This window comes from Ictalurus punctatus, chromosome 3, assembly GCF_001660625.3.
Source record: "Ictalurus punctatus breed USDA103 chromosome 3, Coco_2.0, whole genome shotgun sequence".
NCBI classification, from domain to species: domain Eukaryota; kingdom Metazoa; phylum Chordata; class Actinopteri; order Siluriformes; family Ictaluridae; genus Ictalurus; species Ictalurus punctatus.
The window spans coordinates 1,256,468-1,278,838 of record NC_030418.2 but is presented as its reverse complement, the minus strand read 5'-3'; the positions used below and the strand labels follow the sequence as shown (position 1 = coordinate 1,278,838).

Here is a 22,371-nt window from a genome sequence, read left to right as displayed (position 1 = left end):
CACTGTGTGTATACTGTACTTCCCGGTGAATGGGCTGTTACTATGGAAATGGTAACGCTATATAACACTAATCAACACCTTCCGGCCAATCGGGTTCGAGAACTCATACAACGCTGTGGTATAAATTCAAACAGGAAACATTCTGAACTGATGAGAATTCCTGTGATGTAAGAAAAGGAAAATGGACAATTCATTAAGCCCCGCCCCCTTCACCTGTGGCGGCCCGAGGTGTGTGGCTTGGTGTCGACCCAGGCGGTGTGTATATGTGGCTCGCTGTATGGCAGAGCAGGCGGGCAATGCAGGGGCAGAGCGGGCATGGCGTGGGGGTTGTGCGAGGACCAGAAGAGCGACGGGCTGAGCGGAGGTGCGATGGCCGGGTTCTCAGGCGCAGACGGACCGCAGAAGGACATCTCGGCGTGGCCGTTATCTGCGTACGGAGAAGGGATACAGACGGTTCCTCGGTCCACCCCTAGAGCCGTAGGATAGTGGGATGGAAAGAGTGGCAACGGCTCGTCCTGATCCATGCCGTTTACTGTCTGCAGGGTTGGGGACAACGAGGAGCTCATCGTGGGGTGGAGAATTCAAACCAGGTCCTTAAGAGCCTGTAACCATCACGGAGCTGAAAAATCATAAACACAAATATTCATTATGATTCATTTTTATGCAATAAACATATACAGCATGGTCTGAATTAAAATGACCTGAAACGTGGTATAAAGTCATACAGAAATCACTATTATTATACGGTCCAAGAGAGCAAAAAGCTAAACGAATCTCGTGTGCCTTTACGCTTTTTTACGCCGCTAATCCGTATCCCGATATAATCCCGATATTCGGGACGGAATTGTCAACAGGGTCGAGGACGTGAACGCGGGGTGTAAATGAGCTGGAGCGGCTGTCTTCTACAACCCCTGGCGCGTTCACCGACGAAGACCGAATGCTGGGGAGGCTTGAAGGATAGAATAATTTAAATGTCAACGCCACGGATTTGCACGATAAGAAACGCAGTTGGAAAAACGTTAGCCTCATATCTCCAGTCTCTTCTCTTTGGCAGTAAAGGCAGACGGTTCTGTAAAAGTTCCCCTTGCCCCCAAATTCCTTCTCCAGTAGGAGAGACTGATAAAAACGTGCAATGAATAAACCGAATGCTGCCTTTCCCTGCTGAAATAAAAATGACACACAAGCGCCGTCATCTCAGTTAAAATAATAATAATAATAACGATAATGACGAGTGCTACTTTTTGTTTCAGGTCTCGGGGTAGTTCTGTGAAACGGATCCTGGGTGGACGTATCCTCGAAAGATTACCGTTACTTTAAGTGCTCTTTTTCAGAGAAAATCTGTCCCAGACAGGATAACTGGTCGATAACACACTTATTTCACCGCTTGTTATGTCGCGTCGACGTGGTCTGAAGTCCATTTACTACTATCGAGTCCCAGATCGATAGATATAATCTTTTCTCTTTTTTTTCCCCCTGAACATTTTAGAATCCATCACTGGACTTTTTCCCTGTCTTTAAAATGCCAGCACGTCGACGAGAGACGTGACGCTTTCATTAGACGGATGAGATAATGTCCTTGAACTACGAGGAGGGGGAAAAAAACACACACAAAAAAACTTTGCTAAAGGTCCTGGCTATTTATAAAATTTTTTTTGCATTTTTGCGTAACAGTGTCAACAGACACGGACACGTAGGCCGAGGGTCAACACCGCTACGGGCCTGTGACAGAAAGAACAAACTGAACCGCACTTATCACAATCCGGAGCAGAACACAACAAAGCATGGAATGAAGAAGAACGATCTGTCTATATCTGGGAAACACTCCGAGAGAGCCAGACTGTGTGTGTGTGTGTGCGTAGAAATGTCTTTGTTTCTGTGAGGCTAAGCACAACAACACAGTTAACATTAACACACAGTACAAATGAAAACTAAACCTGGCCTCGCTTCGTTAAGAATCGACTGAATAAAAAGCGTCCGAGAGGAGACCACACCATCACAGTCCGATGAAATATGCCTCGGAGATATTGGACTTTGGCGTAATGGAAGATCTTCACCTGTTAACGGATACTCGTGAGAGAGTCTGGAGCGAGAGCAGGGACGATCTGGTGTCTCGGACGTTCCACGACTGACTACGAACCGTTAAAATAAGCGTCGTGTTGTTCATTAACAAACCGAACCCGGTAATCGTCAGTAAATCGCCGCAGTATAAAGCGGAACATGAAGAATTTATGATCCGTCTATTCCTGTACAAAAGTCTCGGCACAAAAGTCTCGCTATGTTGATTGTAACGTTCGTAACCAAAACTCTGTACGGAAACGTAACCATTGATGCTGCTTCTTGCTGACTAACACTCGATACCGAATGAACACCATCCACCCAAGTCCAGCATCATAACGCTGACGTACGTGTTTATATTCTATAACTGACGTGATGTATCCGAGCACGGAAAGCAAGGAAGAACCAAGAATCCAAATAATTCCACAAAGACGAATCGACGTATTGAGGGGAAAAAAAGGTGGACGCATCGAGTTCTGTAAATATCTGATTCATTGATCAAACCTTTTAATAAGTGATTTCCAGTTCAGTTCAGGTCGGTCGGACCGCCATGTTCTCAGATCAGGTGTGAAACCCCCACAGGTCATGTTGACTGCCTACACTCACGCATCCATGCACTTTTTTTTTTTTTTTTTGCGTTAAACGAAAGCAGCGTATCAACGGTCACGTGTTCCGACGCTTGATGCAATCGGAGACTTTTCCCTGCACGCTGCCTCACGAGCTGAACCCGGTGGAGTAGAAACGAGCAATTAGTCTCACGCTGCTAAAGATGTTTGAGTTGCAGCGTGTTTTAGTTTCCCTTTTGGCCCGCGGTACGAACGTTACAAAAAAAACAAGTTTTAAAACGCAAAGAATTCGCCGCCTTCTCTGTGGAAGCACACTACATGCCTGAAATTGTTTTCAGACCCACTCAAGTCCAACAAACACTAATCAATTTCCAATGGGAGTATTTTTATTATTATTTTATAATTCCCTCATACCCAGTTGGCCAAGATACTACTTTTTTTTCCCCAGCCCAATAAATTACTGTTTTTGGCTAAAAGATTCTCATAGGAAGAGATTTAGGAGTCAAACCCAGAAATAAATAACACGTGTATGGATTTTAAAAAAATAAATAAATAATATAAAAAAAAGTTCTCAAATTTCTGTGTCTTATTCCAGAAATAACTGGGCAGAAGTAACTACTGACTGTATCGTTTATTCAGTTGAGGTTTTACAGCATGAACCATGTGCTGGATTTTTTTTTTTGGTTCTTTTTTTTTTTTAAAGAAATGAAAATCTCTCCCAGATGTTTATTATTTGTTTTAAAGTTGCTTTGGGACATCGACCCTCTCTAAAAGTGAAAAAGCTCCCTATTCCTACCGAAACATACTTCAGGAACAAAGCTCTTGCTGTGAATCTGCCAAAATATACAAGATAGCCTAGGTGTCGCTTTCTGTCAGTGTACATGGAGAAGGTCAGTGTACATGGAGAACGTTGGAGAACATTAGTGTAGTTGGAGGATGTTGGAGAGGGTTAATGTACATGGAGAAGGTTGGTGTACATGGAGAAGGTTGGTGTATGTGCAGAAGGTTAGTGTACGTGGAGAACGTTGGAGAAGGTTAGTGTACGTGGAGAACGTTGGGAGAAAGTTAGTGTACGTGGAGAAGGTTCGTGTACACGGACAAGGTTGGAGAAGGTTAGTGTACATGGAGAAGGGTGGAGAAGATTAGTGTACATGGAGAACGTTAGTGTACACGGAGAAGGTTAGTGTACATGGAGAAGGTTGGAGAAGATTAGTGTACGTGGAGAAGGTTGGAGAAGGTTAGTGTACATGGAGAAGGTTAGTGTACGTGGAGAAGGTTGGAGAAGGTTAGTGTACATGGAGAAGGTTAGTGTACGTGGAGAAGGTTGGAGAAGGTTAGTGTACATGGAGAAGGTTAGTGTACATGGAGAAGGTTGGAGAAGATTAGTGTACATGGAGAAGGTTGGAGAACGTTAGTGTACGTGGAGAAGGTTGTAGAAGGTTGGTGTACATGGAGAAGGTTAGTGTACGTGGAGAAGGTTGGAGAAGATTAGTGTACATGGAGAAGGTTGGAGAACGTTAGTGTACGTGGAGAAGGTTGTAGAAGGTTGGTGTACCTGGAGAAGGTTAGTGCACGTGGAGAAGGTTGGAGAAGGTTAGTGTATGTGGAGAAGGTTAGTGTACACGGAGAAGGTTGTAGAAGGTTGGTGTACCTGGAGAAGGTTAGTGTACATGGAGAACGCTTCGAATTTTTTGAATTCGATGACTGGATTATTAAATCTTTCACAAAGTATCGCACAAGACTACGAGATACAGCGTGTCCCAAAAGGAGAAAAACTTCTTAGCAAAACGTCTTCTGAGATTTTTCAAACTTAGTTTATATTATATATATTTTCTGAACGCCTTTGACAAAAGAAGAACGTACTGGAGAACGTTCCGCTGGACTTCCACGGTAAACACGGCGAGAACATCACACGAAACTGCTGCACAACTTGTTAACAAATTCTGTGAGCGTCGTGGACGTCCACAAACATCCTCTGACGAAGGCACAACCGCCGTGGTGCCGGAGAACACCGCCCCCCACGTTCCGAGACTTCTGGGACACCCTGCGGAAATACACGACTACTCTCCTCTATCGACTGCTGGATAAAGTCTGGTCTGAGCGATTCTTTTAAAGATCTTCTGGACAGAGCCGCCTTTTCTCACATCCATCCACCTGTTGCGAAAAATCATTCCTGACCTTTTTAACGACAGGCACGTAGTCGAGCGTGTAATCCTGGCAGAGCCAGTCGAGGCGGATCATTGGGCTCTGCGGTCATGTTCGTGCACAGAGTCAGATTCACGGGGTTACCGAGAGAACCCGGGGGACGTTCTGCCTCGGATTTACTCCACGGTCTTATCCATTCAATTAAAAACGGCAAAAAATAGCACGGCCGTAAACCGCAAAATGCCGTCCGTGTGTATAACGCTATTATTACAAACAGACGCTGGAATATCATCGTGTCTCCTCTGAGTGGCGGGGAAACAGGAGAGGTCTGTAAAGTGACACCGAGACTCGAACGTATCGTTTCGGTAAAAAGACTCGAAAACATTAACGTGACCCTGACCAGGATAAAGAGCTTACTGAAGGAGGAATGGAAAAGTACTCAATACGCTGCTCCCGCTGAGCTCTGCTGCCTTCCTTCATCGTCATGATTTACGTCTCCACGACCTGAGAACGTGAAGAAAGCTCTAACAGCAAAGACAAGACCAAGGCTAGGAATTAAGTTAGGTAAAGTCTCGCGTAAATTAGCTGCTATGGCACTAATCACGTCAGTCTGAAAGACTGGGGACGAAACATCACGTCTTTACTTACCGTAGTGTTTAAATAAAATACACTTTCAGAGGACGTCAAAGCATCTGATAAACGTTTTCCCGTCACCGCATCTGCACTCTCATCCCCCGTGAGTTTCCTTCCTTAGACTTTTTTCCACTTCCTTATATAGGAGATAAAGGCGTTCTAAGTCTCGTAAAAGATCAAAGCGAGCACACGACCGGCGTGTTATTAACGTCTGAAAGAAACAGAAACGTCACCGTTGTGCTTATGAGTACAATAACATCGCTAAATTCGTGAGAAGACTGCAGATCCTACGACTGGAGGAGAATGATCTGAAACTAACCTTGAGAATCGGGGGGGGGGGGGGGGGGGGTGTTCCTTTCTAAATTGGATGTGAAATTCAGTGTGCGTGAAAAGACCGTTCTGAACACCGAGTGTGAAGATGATGTGAGACAGCAGAGGGAAGAAAGTAAAAAAAAAAGAGGAAACGGAGAGAAGAGACACGTCAGCAGCCCAGGAAAGCCACTCGAGCCAAGTGACCTTGGATTTGGAGCTCTGACTGAGTTTCACATTTGTCCAAACACACACACGTCAGAATAATTCAGTATGGGCTTGTTGAGAAGCTGATGATTTGAGTCATACACACGCCAACGCACGCATTATAACGTGACAGTGTAGCGTGATGTGAAAAGCGTTTAAACTTAATCAAGGCCACGCCTCCTCCTCGTTACGTATGGTACAGGATTTCAATCCCGTGTATCGTTACACCACTAATTATAACCCAATAAAGCATGATAAGTTAGCCGACAATTTTAACCAGATGTATTAAGCGTGTCCTTCTGTCAAGTTTGACCGACCTTCTGCTGCCGACCAGGCCAAAGTCTTCCATTTTTCTCTCATTAGACCAGAATGTTGTTTTCTCATGCTCTCCAAGTGCCTTTTACTGATCTGTCTAGCCGCTGTACCATAAAGATGGAGGACTCCTGAGATGGTCGTCCTTTCTGGCGGGTTCTCCTATCTCCGTGGAGGACTTCTGAAGTTCTGTTAGAGTGCGCCCGCTGGGTTCTCGGTCACCAACCTGACCATATTCCAGATGTTTACAAAGATAGACGAGTCTAGCGCCACCTTTCAGAAGCTCCAGTCTCCATTGAAAGCGCATCCTCATGATTGTTGGTTCGGTAGAACAGGGACTAAGAGTAGCTTCTAGGCCTTTCTGGCCCAGGCAGGGTCCTGGTGGTTTTTCTACCTCACAGTGCACTCTGTCGTGTTCCTGGGAACAAGGACAGCTTCAGAAGTGGTTTTGTACCCTCGCCCAGATCTCTGAGGTCTACGCAGAGTTTCTCTGGGATCCTTCACGGTTTGGATTTTGGTCTCACGTGCACGGTCAAACTTTCAACACAAAGGTGTGTGCCATCCCTAATCATGTCTTAATCATCAACGGAATGTGCCACAGGTAGACTCCGGTCAAGTTCTACAGACATCTGAAAACATTATTGGACCTGAGCTCAATCTGGAGTGCTTTTCAGTCGATTGAATCCATTTTATATTAAATCGATTAAAACCTGAAGGGGTATGAATACTTTCTGAATCCACTATAACAACACCACACCGTTCAACGGTTAAAAGAAACGTTCGTTAATATTAAGACGTCATGTTACGTTAAATATGAATGATATTATTAACTCATTGTATCAAGAACACAAGACGTGAATATCACCACATTAAAAGTGCTCTCACTTGATACAAAGAATTTTTCTTTAATGAGTTTCTTTTTAATTACGCGCAAGGAGTTTACAGTTTTGATTAATGAGCGAGAAGAAAAGAGTCTGAAATCTCGCAGTATCTTTGACCTTTTCACTGAAAATATCAGATTAAAAAGCCTGGGTGCAAACATCCGGAGAACACGCAGATTTATTTAGTTGTTTATTTTTAAAATAGAAAACCGAACACGGGCTCTGCAGTACAAACTGAAACGTATAACTGCTAGAGGTGAATCATGGGAGTCTGCAGTCGTTTTCTTTCAAGGTTGTAAAGGTGCTTTTCCACTCTTAAATTTGTTAACACGCCGGACAATCAAATCTCATTACACGAGTTCAGAACTGGCCGTGACCAAAAGCAGAAGAGGAAACTAAGGTTAAATAAATAAATAAATAAATAAATAAATAAATAGGGACAGACACACACACACACGACTGCTACCATTACAGAGCGCTGTTAAATTCCCCCGACATCATCGTGGCAAGCAGAACACACAAAGACCTGCCAAGAAATTTCTAGTTCTGTATCACAGATTTATTTTCCTTACAATTTCATCATTTCCTCCTTTTTTAAGCCCCAACGCCATCTTTTTATCCTCCTTTCCTTCTTCCTCGTGTTTACCGTCATCATCTTCACAGCTTTATAATATTCTACTCATGGTCCCAGTGAAACGCTGTTTAGCTCGAGTCGACTTTCAGGGGAATTGTTTAGTCCTGATGCGTCTTTTGTTTTTGTTTTTTTTAGACTGAAATTTTTCACACTAGTTTCAAAACACCAAAGAGGATAAACGTGCTACAGACAACAAAACGGTACATTCTGACGTATCGCTCGTCCGCATAAACGTTTTTAAAAATATATTCATCATCTCACTCTATTTTTCGTTTCTGATCTCAATCCAACTTTCGCTTTGTTCTGATTTTTATTAAAAGGTATTTTTCTCGTCGCTCTTCGTTAGCGTCCATTTTAGTTTACTGTAATAGAATAAAAACTGACTTGTCCCTAAAGTTACGTTCTCAACAAACTCTTCTTTCACGACACAAAAATAAATATTAAACGATGCAGCATCTTTAGTACAGTTTTGAAACACAAACAGCTTAGTGTGTCGGTGTTCTTTGATTTGTCTGTGTGTGTCCTGGATGGTTGCCATGGCAAATACAGCAGAGGTAAAGGTGAAAGGGCTCGCTGCCAACTCTGTTAATGAGACGGTATCCGAGACAAGCTGTTCCTTTAAAGTGGAGCATGCACACACAAAACACGCACACACACACACCCCTACCTACCTGTGTACAGCGCTGGAAGATACAGCCAAGGCATCTTCTTCGCTCACGGCACGGAGTTGACGCCTGAACACATTCCACATGACTAAACACTATTACTTTATGATATTTTATTATTATGATGATTATTAATTTGCGAGGAAGCAGTTTATTCTGCATGTTACAGTTAAAACCCATCTATCATAATGCACGCTTTACTTTTTCGGACACTTTTTTTTATCCAACGCAGCTAAAAATAATCGGGACGAGCGTGGCCTAAGGCCACACTTGATTGACACCTTGAACACTCAGGACACCACAAAGCCATTATTATCTAGTCTTAGATTAAGTAGCGCGCACACTGCGCAAGCCCTTGTTTATGATCTGTTACCACAGAAACAATAACGTAATTTGAACTGTCGTTATACGGTTAGAGCCGTGCGGTTATATAGGATTAATCCGCACCTCCTGACCGATCAGGGTCATGAATTCAACCGCGCACACACACACCACCTTTAACTATTGTTGCGTTTGCGATGTTTAAACTTGACGGCGGTGCGACTCTTCGAGTAACGACGCTGCACACGTTTCTTCCAGGAAACCGACGGAGGTCAGAAGGACCCTGAGCAGAACCCTGACTTCAACCACACTGAACAAAAGTAGCTTTCGTAAGCGTTGCGTAAACGCATCATCAAACTTGCTTTAACCATTCTCCTTTTCTGCCGTTTTAATGCAGCACTTTATGACTTAGCGAAGCTAAAAGCTAATCACACAAACGTGGAGAAGTATCGTGATACGCGAGAGCTACATCCTCTCCTTTATCCCTTTGATCAGACCATCTTCGCTTGTGTCTAAAATAACAGACAGACTTTATTTTATGAGCACATTTCCTTTAATTGAATAATAATAATAAAAAAAAACAGACTGGGACGCCAGATACGCATGCCAGCGGTGAACAAGGGGCCAAGGACAGGATGAAGAGCCCCTACACACACACACACACACACCATCCTAATAAGGCCTCATTACAAACTCAAGGGCGATTCAACAATACTGTTCCTTACAGTCCCTACTTATACATAGATACAAGCACATAAAACTCTCTCTCTCTCTCTCTCTCTCTCACACACACGTTTACTCAGCTTTTCCCCTTTCACACTTAATCTGTCCAGTCCTTGGCCCGGTTCTGTCCCTCTCTCTTAATTAAGGCACGAGAGCAGCACTTGAGAAGGCGCCTGTCTCTTTGTGGGTGACGAGGTAAAAGAAGATGAGAAGGACAAAAAAGAGGGAGAAAAAAAGCCCCGAGATGAAGAAGGAGGTGAAATGGGTGTCCTGCTGACAGAAATATATATATATATTTTTAAATAAGCACAAAAAAACGGACAGATAGAGGAAGACGGCGAGAGAGATATACTGATATAACAGAACAGGACGAATATAGAGTGAAAAACAAGTGTGAGAGAGAGAAAGAGAGAGAGAGAGAGAGAGAGAGAAATCACTCTCCGCCACCTAGCGCTGTTCATAGACTGGACTATTAGTCTCAGTATGTTTCTTTAATAAGTACGGCCAAGACCCGCCTACTTTCATGTAAAAATACAATGTGACTGACGTGGAAGACGACCAATCACACACAGACCATTAACTATCATGTGAGATAATCTCATTTTCTCAGCCCAAATTAATATCTTTTACAAATCAGGATTCTGGAAAGATAGAGAGAGAAAATGCACCCTGCCAAAGGAAACTTTATAATAATAAATAATGGTGCATTAATAAATAAGTGAATACCCTTTATATATATATATATATATATATATATATATATATACATATATACACATACACATACATACATACACACATATACATATATATATACACATACATACATACATACATACACACACACATATACATATATATATACACATATACATATATACACACACACACACACACACACACATATATATATATATATATATATATATATATATATATATATATGGCTTTGGATAGCAGCATATAAAACAACGGACATCAAATATATTTTATACCACTGTGTGTTTGAATTCTGGAATCTGACTGGTCAGAAAGTGCGCATCATTTTTTAAATACAACGGTCCGGCTGTAACATGGACGTCAGGTTACATTATTGTTTCTATAGTAACAGCTCATACACGGGGAAATGTACAGAGGACGCTCCACATAATCCTAAAATAATAATAAATTAAAAAAAATTAAAACCCGGTGGTGTTTAACACAGTAAAACCTATAATCTATGATGCACATGACTTTTTTTTTTTTTTTTTTTTAGGAAACATTTATTTATTTAAAGTTTATGGAAGGCGTCTCCAGTTTCAGACACAGTTTCTCAGCCTGGGTACGTCTTCAGGACAGAGGAGATAGGCGAGCGAACGAACGTTTATCGCGATTGAGGAAGAAACTAACTTGTCTCTTGTTCCACAAGATTACCTCTAACTATAAACTGTTAAAATGTGCGACGTGTCACTCATTAATAACTGAAATGCTGTAATCGTGGTAAATCACTGCGGTATAAGTGGAACAACACACTCCATACTGACGAAAATAACACACTACTTATAGGGGTAGCAGCACTCCGCCGCGTGTCGTGCCACATCACACCACGCCGACGTGCATTACTTTCATATAACAGCGTGGTCCGTCATGTGTTCTTCCTTACTAATAACACACTACACCTGTTTACACACACAGCACAGAGACATCAAAGCCACAACATACACCGAAACGTTAACATTCTGCCACCTAAAGACGAACAACTTTCACACATGCATGATGTCTAGGTGTGTGTGTGTGTGTGTGTGTGTTAATCCAGCACCGAGGGCTTTACTGCATTTAACCTCTTCCTTCTCCTCTTTATCACCTCGTCCTTTATCACCGAGTGATAAGTGTGTATCTCCTGAACGCTCACACTCCGCCTGCTGCACTCGTTACGGTTATCCCTCAGAGAGAGGGAGAGGGAGTGTGTGTGTCTCTATCAGACACTCTGAAGCATCCACAATAATAACAACAACAACAACAGGTGTTTAGCTAATTATCGGCAATTGTTTGAAATTCCTATTTCGTGATCCAGAACATAACCGTCCGCTCCCTGACTACCAGATTGACCAGTTTTACATGTTTTATTTAAAACTACAATTACTTACTACAACAAAATAACAAAACAACAACCCATACACCGCCATTTCAAAGCTGTTAACGACCTCGTACCTTTAATCGATCGTCAAGACCGTGCATAATACTTACGAGATAACTAATTATCAAATCACGACAATTCCTGGCCGTCTTATCGCATTTTACGATACGTTCATGACATTATGTCATATTTATGATTACATTTTCTTTATTTGGGAAGCTTGTTTGCTGTACACAGCACCACAACACTGATGTTTTTGCAAGGAAACAAAAAGTGTGTATGTATATATATATATATATATATATATATATATATATATATATATATATATATATAAATAATCTGGCAAATTTGGAGCAAATCCAATAAAATACAATTATATCAAATATGCTTAAAATTGATATTTTTTTGGTTGGGGTGGAGGGGGAACACTGTCAAAGATTTATAAACACTACAAAACTGTATTCAAGTCAGTATTTGCACGTGACGTCACGATGAGCCATATTCATTAGGGTAATTGTAGGCTATTAGTCAATTAGAACAAAATCATATTTTACTTGAGCATAATTAAGTTAATTAGTCCATGTTTTACATGTACAAAAATTTGTTGTTGTTTTGTTCTGAACACGAGTTATAAGTATCTCGTGAATGAGTTAGCATCGATGCTAAAGTTTTGTTTTCTCTCCCTCGCCTCAGAATCTCAGTCAGAAGGTGACAGTTTAACGGCTGGTGCGCGCGACTGCACAGAAAAAAAAATAAACCCCGCTCACAAAACGTATTCGTATCAGTAACTTTCGGAAATAAGTTAAAAACTGAAATAAAGCGAGGTAATCTGTGTTAATAAAAACCAATGAGGATTTTTTTTTTAATGTTAATTTAAAAACGCGAAATTATTTATCGAGACTCACCCGGTAAATGGGAACAGACGCGCGTGCGGGTTTCACTCTTCTACTCTGATCAACTGCTGATTTGCGAGAGAGCGGGCGCGCGCTCGTGGACAGGAGAGGACAGCAGAAGGGGGCGGGGCGACGTGCCCTGCGCGGCGAGAGCGCGCACGGCGGGAGCGCGCTGTACACCGTACCACCTTCTTTACCGTGATATGGACGGCGTGTTAATAAATTATTAATGAATTATATGTAATAATTATTTAGATTATGACGGGGTGCTGTTTAAGTGCTCTCTAGTCTATCTGCAACTCCCACTATGTGCACCATATACTATAAAGCCAAAAGTATGTGCACCCCTGACCATCACACCCAGACGTGCTTCTTCCCCAAACTGTTACCACAAAGCTGGACGCACACACTTGTATAGAATGTCTCCGTGTGCTGTAGCATGACAATTTCTCTTCACTGAGAACCAAGATACCCAAACCTGTTCCAGCATGAACTGGAAGAACTTGTGTGTCCTACACTGAGTCCTTACCTCAACACCATTGGACTGGGATGTTCAAAAAGAACAAACGAGTGTGTGTGTGATGGTCAGGTGTCTACAAAATCCCAAATGAAAGAAATACGTCTTGGCTGTTTTTAAAACTAGCTTTTTATTGGAGATAAATTTGTACCTCTAAAATCAGCCTGTATGATGCAACAATCCTAAACTGCATACATTTTGTACAGCAATTACTATTAAAATTAATTATTTGTAAATAATGTAAAAAAAAAAAAATAATAATAATGTATGTATAATGTTTTTTTCTTTACTCATGTTATCAGTTATATATTTTAAGCCTCAAGGGGTTTTTTTTTTAAAAAGTTGCCAGCTTCTCCCTAGCTGTTTGTTATACCATGTTCCAGTCGGATGTTTTTTTTCTTTTCTTTTTTTTTAAACAGGCAAAGTACATTGTTGTTTTTTTTTAATTTCTTATAAATGTGGAGGTCATTATCATGCTCTTACAGAGTAACTGTCCTTGTGGGGAAGGTTGTCCCTTGTTTAGAACTTTAAAGTACAAGTTAGGCTACGTATGAGAGAGAGAGAGAGAGAGAGAGCGAGAGAGAGAGAGAGAGAGAGAGAGAATTGTGTATTGCTTAGTACATGTTTAGTAATACAGCATGTAAATAGTTCATGCAATTATAAAATGTATAATGCCAGCTTAACACTGCATTTTTCAGCCCGATTTTAGCCTTTGGTCGGGAGTCGAGATCGGCGGCGGTCTTGGACAGGATAGCTACAGATACGCTCATCTATATATACATTCTTCAGATTTAAAAGAAGAGAGGTTTATTGAAGGGTGAATTGTGATGGAAAGAAGCTAGAGGATGATTTACAGCTTTCAGGTCATTTCCACGCAGACGCCCTGTTCGCCGAGTGTATTTACGATTATAACAACGTGAAACAATTTCAGGCTTTCTACTCGAGGAGCTACAAACCCGTGCCGCATGGCCGCGTACCGCGTACAGCAGGACGTAGCGATTTTCTTTAATCGCAAGTCTAGGATCTCCGTTGTATAATCGGACACTAACGGCACAGTACGGCCTGTTATTGAATTCCGGCAGGGTTTTACCGGGGTCATATCGTACAGAACGCCGGAAGCACACAGTAGCTACGTTTCCATCCAAGTTGGGAATTTAACTTACGTGAAAAATTGGAATATCGCGTAAAACATTTGCGAATAGAGCACCGTTTCGACAAAATCGTCACTTCCGGGGAAACTGGCCTGATATTTGGGAAAGGAATCGTGCGAGGCGCTTCCGGGTCGTAATTATATCAAATCATTTCGATGATAGACTTCGGCTCTGACATTTCAGGACAACGCTCCGCTGGTTAGTCCGGTTATTCGAGTGATGCATTTCCATGTGATTCATTTTCATGTGATTCATTTTCATGTGATTCATTTACTGATTCGCTTCTCTTTAAATCCAGTTTTAGACTGATATTATAAAGGTTAGTCCGGTTATTCGACCCACCGTTGCCACAGAAACACGCACTGAATACATACAACAACATATTACTGGATGCGGTCATCTTTTTAAAATAATTCATCTGTTTAATACACAGAAAGTAAAAACATAAACAATAGAATAAGCTTAAAATATATGTATTGAATTTTAACACATTTATTTTACATTAATTCGCACCTATTAAATTTTTTTATTATTTTATTTTAAAGATAATGAAAGATTTCGAGTGATAGAAGAGAGCCATCTGAATCATCGCACGGTAAATAATATTCTCCAGTCCGGAAGTGTGGATCTAGTCGACCTGCCGGTCAGCCAGAATTATGTGAAATTATACATGGCCGTGTGCTCTTCCAGTGCGCTCCTCCATAATTCTACGCATTCGCACGTTCCCACTTTGCGGCCGGGTCTACACCTCCCTGCTGGAGCGGTCAAACTGAAAGGGCTTTAAGTGCGCATTTTCAGAGCTCAGTGTGCGCTAATCTCTCCCCTGATGAGAATCCGTCTTCCCCGGCGGTGAAAATAGGATGACTATCTGTTTACTGCTCCGCTGACGAATCGTAAAAGCGCCCTGACTCAAACGAACCTCGTTCCCGGTGAACTCCACTAAAAGCCGGGACGAGCGCGCACTTTAATCGCCGGCCCTCAGAAACACACGCTTCATAGCAGGGATCCGACGTTCGAGAGACCGACTGCATGGTGTTTCTCAACACCAGATTTGACATTTAAACGCTCGCGCTAAACTTGATGTTGAAAACTTTTTCATCCCCCCCCCTCTTTTCCTCAAAAACAGCACGGCTTCTCACAACAGCGTGCGAGCGTGACGGGTCGAGACGGAGTAAGCCGTTTCGAGCGTTAGCGTTAGGAAGAAGATGTTTTCAGATACGGCCCGATAGTGAGAACAAACAAGAACAGCATGTGCCTACGGGAGGAAACGGTGCTGAAGGAGGTTGAAAACATTTTTTAAGGCTCCCAATTCTAAACATCACGAGTCTAAACATCACGATTTGTGATGCCAGTTGGCTTTCCGTAGTTTGGAGTCGCAATTTATATAAACCTGTCTGCGACAGGACCGCATATAACCTGCTCAGTAGTAAGCTCTAATAGAGTAGAGAGGGCGCCAATACTTTTTTGCACCGCAAAAACGTAGGTGTTCCGAATAACCTGGCGACTCTCTGTACCGTGTGTAAGGACTAAAAAACCTCTGACATGCCGTTACAGGAAATGAATCAACTCTTACCGCCCTGAAGTTGAGTATTTCACATCATACTTTTTATCCGCTTATAGTTACAGTTCATCGTTGCTGTAGAAGGTCCGCGACACAAGTCACGTCGTAGCAGCTACAGTATAAACACTCTTCCCTCACCAGCTGGCGTTTTTCCTCTCTCTCTCGACATTAATAAGAAAAAGAAAAGAAAAAAAAAAACGCAGCTCGTCATGAAAAGAACGTGCTGACACTGGAGACTCCTTCTTTCCGTAAAAACGTTAAACAAACATCTCCTTACTGAAAACGTCACCGCGGCGACACTTACTTGCACGCACGTTCCTCTTCGTTAAGTGAGACATTTTTAAACCGGCGTACAATCAGCCCGAGATCACGTGCGCGAACGAGTTGTCGCTATAGAAACGATAACGCGTCAGAGCGGGCGCGTTAGCGTCGACCTGCGATTTGACTTACGGCCAGCACCTCTGTTACAGAAAGCGAACGAACGGTCAATCCAGCGCAGGACAGCCAGCACGGAGTGGTGTAACTGTACTTCACCCTACGGGACGGCTTTAATCAATTGAATATTAACTCTGTGCGTGCTGGAGCGGATTTATGGCGTATTTAAACGTGCGCCTGCTTGCCACACCGTATCCAAAGGGCATGTCTGGTGCTAGGTGTAGACTTTGACCTGGACTGGGTGTTCCGAGTGTTCACTCATCCACGCTCTGCCTGCAAACAAAAAAGTTGAGGGCTTCAGTTCACCGGGGTCGTGTTGAGTATTTTGAGCACAAAGACAACACGATCAGTACTAAAGTCACGTCCTGTGAGCACCTGAAAACAAGCACAACGTTTTTCCCCTCAACGTTTATTTTGCACTGAAAATCTTGACAGTTGCGTTGGATCGATTACCAGAGCGGACTCTGTGTGAAATAAGAGGGATTGAAAAGTGAAGCCAAAATGTCCCAGAGTCCCTCTAGTGGCTGACTGCGGTACAATATTAACCCCGGCCATTCGCGCGTTAGCGTAAACAGAAAACGAGAGAGACTTAAAGTTACATCTCGACAGATTGTTTCCGGCTACGGCGTTCCGTCGTGTTTCACGGGAGTGATTCGACGCTTTGTCGATGAGAGGATTGACGGTTTCGTTCAGGACAGTCGAGCCTCGTGGACGTGTGCGCGTTTTCCAACACGCACCTAAAACTCTTGACATTTCTGTAGCTGAGCCACGTCTGGTTCTTCCGTGAACTCGTCTGTGTAAACAGACCCTAAACAAGGAGCTGTTTGTTGTTTTTTTTTTTTTTTTTTTTGGGGGGGGGGGGGGGGTGGTTTGCACATTTTGATGTGTAAGCTAGCTCGCTGTGATACTGATGTCATAACTAGCAAACCAACGTGAGTAAACGAAGTGACGGCATTAAACCCAGGCAGGTAACAGTAGATCTACAGTTAGACAGCGAACACTGGAAACAGCTTGGTAAGGTTAGCTAATCGCCGCTTTTTACACCAACTCCACAGGCAGAACTTACTGAAGATGAAAATCCTGGAGACTTTCTCTGCAAAAAAAAAAAATTGTTTCATTTGGTAGGTTACATCAGCTTCTCGTTCTTATTACTTTAACTAGCATGATGGATAAGCTAACGTCAGTAGTCGTCGTCGTCGTAGGAGTTTAGCTCTTAACGCCATGTCCGCATCTGTGGCTATCTTCAAGGCAAAAACGGACTTACGAAAATTACAAGCGTCGCATAAATACAATAAAAGTAAAAACCAAACGAAAGGAAAATACAGCCGTTAAGATTATACGAGATGTTTTATATTTACATACTAAAAAAGTCCTTAAGTGAGCTTCCTACATAAAAAAAAAAAAAAAAAAAAAAAAAGTTGTCTACTTGCATTAAAAGCAGGACAGTCCAATAAAATCCCTTTAATGTATTGAACGTGGGGACTTGCAGAAATGCACGACTTCTTGAGTGACATCGAATCGTGCTTTAGAAGAGATTTCACTTTTAGCCTGTTGGGGATTTTAAGATGGATTCCATGTGATTTGTTGTTTATACATGTATCCCATTCTTCTGACCACTTGTTTAATATACCGTGATTGACAGAAGGTTTAAGGTCAGAGGGAGGGATTTGACAATCTTCTACTTCCGGCTTAATTTAAGCTAATCTCAGCTAGCTAGCTAGCGCAGTCACGCATTCACTCAAAGCTCCAAACCGGTTTCCTGACAGCGCTAAACTCGACATCCCTGCGAAAATGATACGACTACGGCATAGCGTTTAAAGTCCCCGTGTGTTGACGTGATTTCCACCGAAACAGGAAGTCAGGGCGGGACATTTCGAGTGGCTCCTCCCCCTGTCGAAGCTTACCTCACAGCCCGCGCTAAGCCGTACTTGACGGTTAGTACCGCGGATTATTACAACGTCGGAGGCGGGACGCTTCGGATTCTAGCGAGCGTTTGATTGGACGGGAAACGTGAAGAGAAGCTGAAGTGCAGAATGATGTCATCAAAACTGTCGATCCGTATCGGTGGTAGAGAAAGACTGTACATTTTGAATGCGTGTATCATCTACATTGTTTTGGAGCGCAGTAGCTTATAGATAAGCTTAAGACGGACGTATTCACGCTAAAAAAAAAAACACACAAAACTTCCATTTTGATTTGGTGAGGACTTTAGATTTAGACCTGCAGCTTTCTGGATGTGACAAAGGGAAAGAAGTAAAGAGGTGGCTGAAAAATCTCTGACTGCGAGGCCTTTTTGACTCTCTTTTTCTTTGAGAAATGCTTTTTTCCCCCCATCATGTAGAAGAATGACTTTTGAAAGAGGGGAAAAAAAAGAAAGAAAAAAAAGCCTGATGTAGAACGTGCTTTTTTCCTAACAGGCCTCCAGAGGATTGGAAAGCACTTCCTGGAAAGGATTTCAGGGGAAATAAGCTCCCTAAAACCGAAAAATCAGAGCCAGCAGGCCGAACGCCTGTACAGTCACTCGAGGGAGAGCTCAATTTTTCACTTCCAAGCTGATCTCTGCTCCTTTCAGAAGCCCGGTCAGCAGCGGGCGATTCGTTTTCCCTAACGCGTTATCGTTTCTATGGCAACAGCCGAGTCACGGGGACGGGGACGGATTTAAAAAGAAACGCGTGCATTCGTTGACGTTTTGTCAGGAGGCGCTCATTTAGCACTTGCAGAAGGAGTCTCCAGTGTCGGCGCGTCCTAACGGTCGAGCTGTAACGTTTATTTTTCTCTCGTTCTCTCCCTCTCTCCCCCTCTCCCTTTTCGTCTTTCCTTCTCCGTCTCTTCCTCCATCTCCGTCAATCCGATTCCGACATTTCAAGACTGAAATCTCTCTCCCGCTCTCTCGCACGCACAAACATCACGATTTCCTTCCTCCCATCTCTCTCTCTCTCAGTCCCCCGCCCCCCGTTTTCCCTCTCTCGGTCCCCCCTCTCATTCTCTACCTCTGTCTCCCGTCACTCCCCATTGCTGTCAATTCAATTCTGAACTGAACTGACAAAACACTCTCTCGTTCTCATGCACACATTAGAGATTTCCCCTCTTTGATTCCAGCTAACTAGTCTGAATGGATTTCCCACAATCCTTGAAGGCGACATGAAGGCTACGAGGAGGAAATAAACAGCCTCCAAGGAGTCAAGACTGCGCTTCTCTTTCTCTCTATCTATCCATCTATATATATATATATATATATATGTGTGTGTGTGTGTGTGTATATATATATATATAAGATGGATATATATACAGCCATCTTACGCTCTGTTTCTGTCTTGCTCCATCTCATCGCTCCTTTCCTCCGTCTGTAAATCTGATCAATGAAAGCAGTAGACTTTGCTCTTTTGGACGGAACGTTCAGAATAATTACTGCAGCATTAGCGATTCCATTCGTCTTCCTCTCCGGGTTCAGTGACCATCAACGCTGTGACGTGAGTAACATCCATTACAGACCGTAATAGCCTGAAGCAGTCCTGCTTCTTCTTTCAGACAGGAAGATACTTTCGGTCGTGTACCGAGGACGGGAGGATTAATCGAGGCTGAAGCAAGCGGCCGTGAACCGAGTGTCTTCTGGCTGCTGCGAAGAGCGCACCTTCGCTCCATGACGGCGTGAACATTTCCGACTCGAACGCTGATCAAATCTGATCCGAACTACAGGTGCCGGCGTGAAATGGATGACTCGGAGGAGCTCACGGACGTTATCTAGCGCTGTGCACAGCATTGACATCACCGCGCTAGCATCCGCCGGCTATCAGCAACGTTACCTTTTCGGCATTTGCGGGTCTTTAAACCGGCACTGCGGGTCACGTTCGCCGGCAGGCTCGCTAGCGTTAAACAAACGGACACCTGAAATACTGCTCGCTAGTGACCGACCGACACGTCTGAAGGAATGTGTCGGTATTCCCGACGTTTTCTTTCCGCAGTCAGTTGCCAAGGAACAGGGCGAATGGTGTCCTGACCACTTTCACCGCTCCATTCAAGTACATTAATTCACTTGATGTGCTCTTTTATCAAAAGTAATGGAGTAAGTGAGGCAGAATCCAATCTGAGCACAGGGCTGTTTAAAAATAAATAAATAAATAAATCGAAGTAACTCTGAAAAAGAAAACACTCAGAGAGACACGACGGCTTTGCAAGGTGCGGATTTTACACAAAGTGGGCACAAGGCCATCAGATAAACTGTAGATGCGCTGACATTCATGTAATAATAAATAAAAACAGTAATAATAATAATTAAAGGTGCAAGCAGCATTTTCGGGGGCCAAGCACCCGGACCCAGTGACGCGCACGCTCACGGACACGCTACAACTCTTGCATAAGCAATGAGAGGAAAGCAGAGCCGTGATCACAGGCAAAGGGGCTCACGGATGATTTGTAGTCTCACGTATTCGCCAGTATGTCGCTGGAGAACCGTTTTGAATATCAGAGTTCTTTTGATGACTTTTGCTCAGACAGGTCTCAAGATGACGTGTGGCAAATTTGGTGAAGATCGGAAAGAAGGAGCAGCAAAAAAAAAAAAAAAAAAAAAAAAAAAAAAGGGCACATTTTAGGCATGTTATTGTAACTTTTGACCAGTAGGTGCCGCTGTCGTGAAATCTGGTTGCGTAACCTCAGGTCACGGTCCTGAAGCCGCCTACCGAGATCAGTGCACAAGGTCGTTGCCGAGACACAGCCTCACTTCGCTGTGAGATTTGTTGGCCCAGTCTATGACAAAAAATCCAAGATGGCGCAAAAAATCTGATTAATTGGAACACGCCCCTCTGCTTTTCTAAGGCGGCATCAAAGATCACACGAGGGATTTCCGGCCTAGACGTTGCTACCCTGTTAGATAAATATTAGCGTTTTAATTGGCATCCACGTGAGTCTAAATAACTTTCACTTCTACCTCCGAGAAAGTCTCGCTAAAGCTTTTCCTTCGTGGAGATTTCTGGGCGTCACCACATGCAAATCAGCCGTGCTCTGCACACGCCCGGTAATTTACAAGCGAGCGGCGCTCGTCGACATATTTACGCACGCTTATAAAATCCCGCAGAGGGTTGTGTCATCCGGTTTACGCACAACTTTTCTAAAAGACGGATGAATGAGGCCCATCGTTAGCATTATTATTATTATTATTATTACTGAAGAGTCACCACCACTGTCTCACAAATCGGATTAGATGCGCCTTTTAGGGAACATTCTGGTAACCTTTTTTTTTTTGGGTACGATTTACTGGATGATTTTCCGGAAAGTTCTCTTTCCTCGCTTCTGTGTAAACACTTTCAATCCGTTCGAGAAAAAAAATTGCGCTATTTACGGCTGCACTCAAACCGCAGAGTTGACTCACTGGGACATACTTTGTGTTAAATGAAAAACTTTTTTTTTTTTTTTTTTTTAAAGTTTCATTCAGAGAGAGAGAGAGAGAGAGAGAGGGAGAGAGAGATGTTTTTTCTCCCCCAAAATGTGCACAAAGCTTGCGAATGTGTTGAATTTATTACTGAAAAAAAAAAAACCCTCTTGTTTGCGAGTGAAACTGTTGGTGAAGTTTTTGGCTGTTTACTAAATTTCTGAACACGTCTGCTCGTTCTTTTGCGGCGACTCTGGGTGCCCCCGTGTCCACAGTGTGTGCCCCCGGACACAAGGACCTCTCTACCATGGCAACATGGACGTTGTTTACGCGGAAACAGGGACCTTGCTGCCATGGCAACATGCATGTTGTTTACCTGGACTGCGGAGGTCACGTGACCGAGACTGATCCGACCTTGAAACTCAACCTGATCTCTGAGAAGGATGAGCGGAGTGTGTATAAAGTGTGTGTGTGGAGTTTTTACAGAGTATTTAAGATGCTCGTGTGTGTGTGTGTGTGTGTGCATTGTACTTACCAGTGTTTCGGCTTTCTGTAGCCGTAGACAATTTGTGCTTTTAATCATCCTAAAAAAAAAAAAAAAACACAAAGAAAAAAACATTTAGAAGACAGTAAAGTCTCACACACACACACACACACACACACACACACACACACACACACACACACACACACACACACACACCAATCAGCCATAAGATTAAAACCACTGACAGGTGACGTGAATAACGCTGATGATCTTGTTACAGTGGAAACCTGTCAAGGGGTGAGATATATTAGTAGAGTTAGGGTACTTGAACCCGGACCCCAGTCCAATTATGAATGAACTCGGGTAATTTTGTACCCAAACTAGACCAGGAC

General features: G+C 43.0%; 1 protein-coding gene across 6 annotated transcripts in view; it reads right to left on the bottom strand.

Annotated features, from left to right (window-relative positions):
- esr2b (estrogen receptor 2b) overlaps nucleotides 1–22,047 on the bottom strand; it is a 28,960-nt gene extending 6,913 nt beyond the window's left edge. Inside the window, exons 1-2 of one of the 6 annotated variants that reach the window (XM_017462395.3) lie at nucleotides 22,028–22,047; nucleotides 214–619 (exon numbers count right to left, since the gene is read on the bottom strand). In XM_017462395.3, the coding sequence (XP_017317884.1) occupies nucleotides 214–566 (353 nt within the window). In that variant the 5' untranslated portion in view covers nucleotides 567–619; nucleotides 22,028–22,047. 6 annotated transcript variants of the gene reach the window in all.
- Between the last annotated feature and the right edge of the window lie 324 nt (nucleotides 22,048–22,371).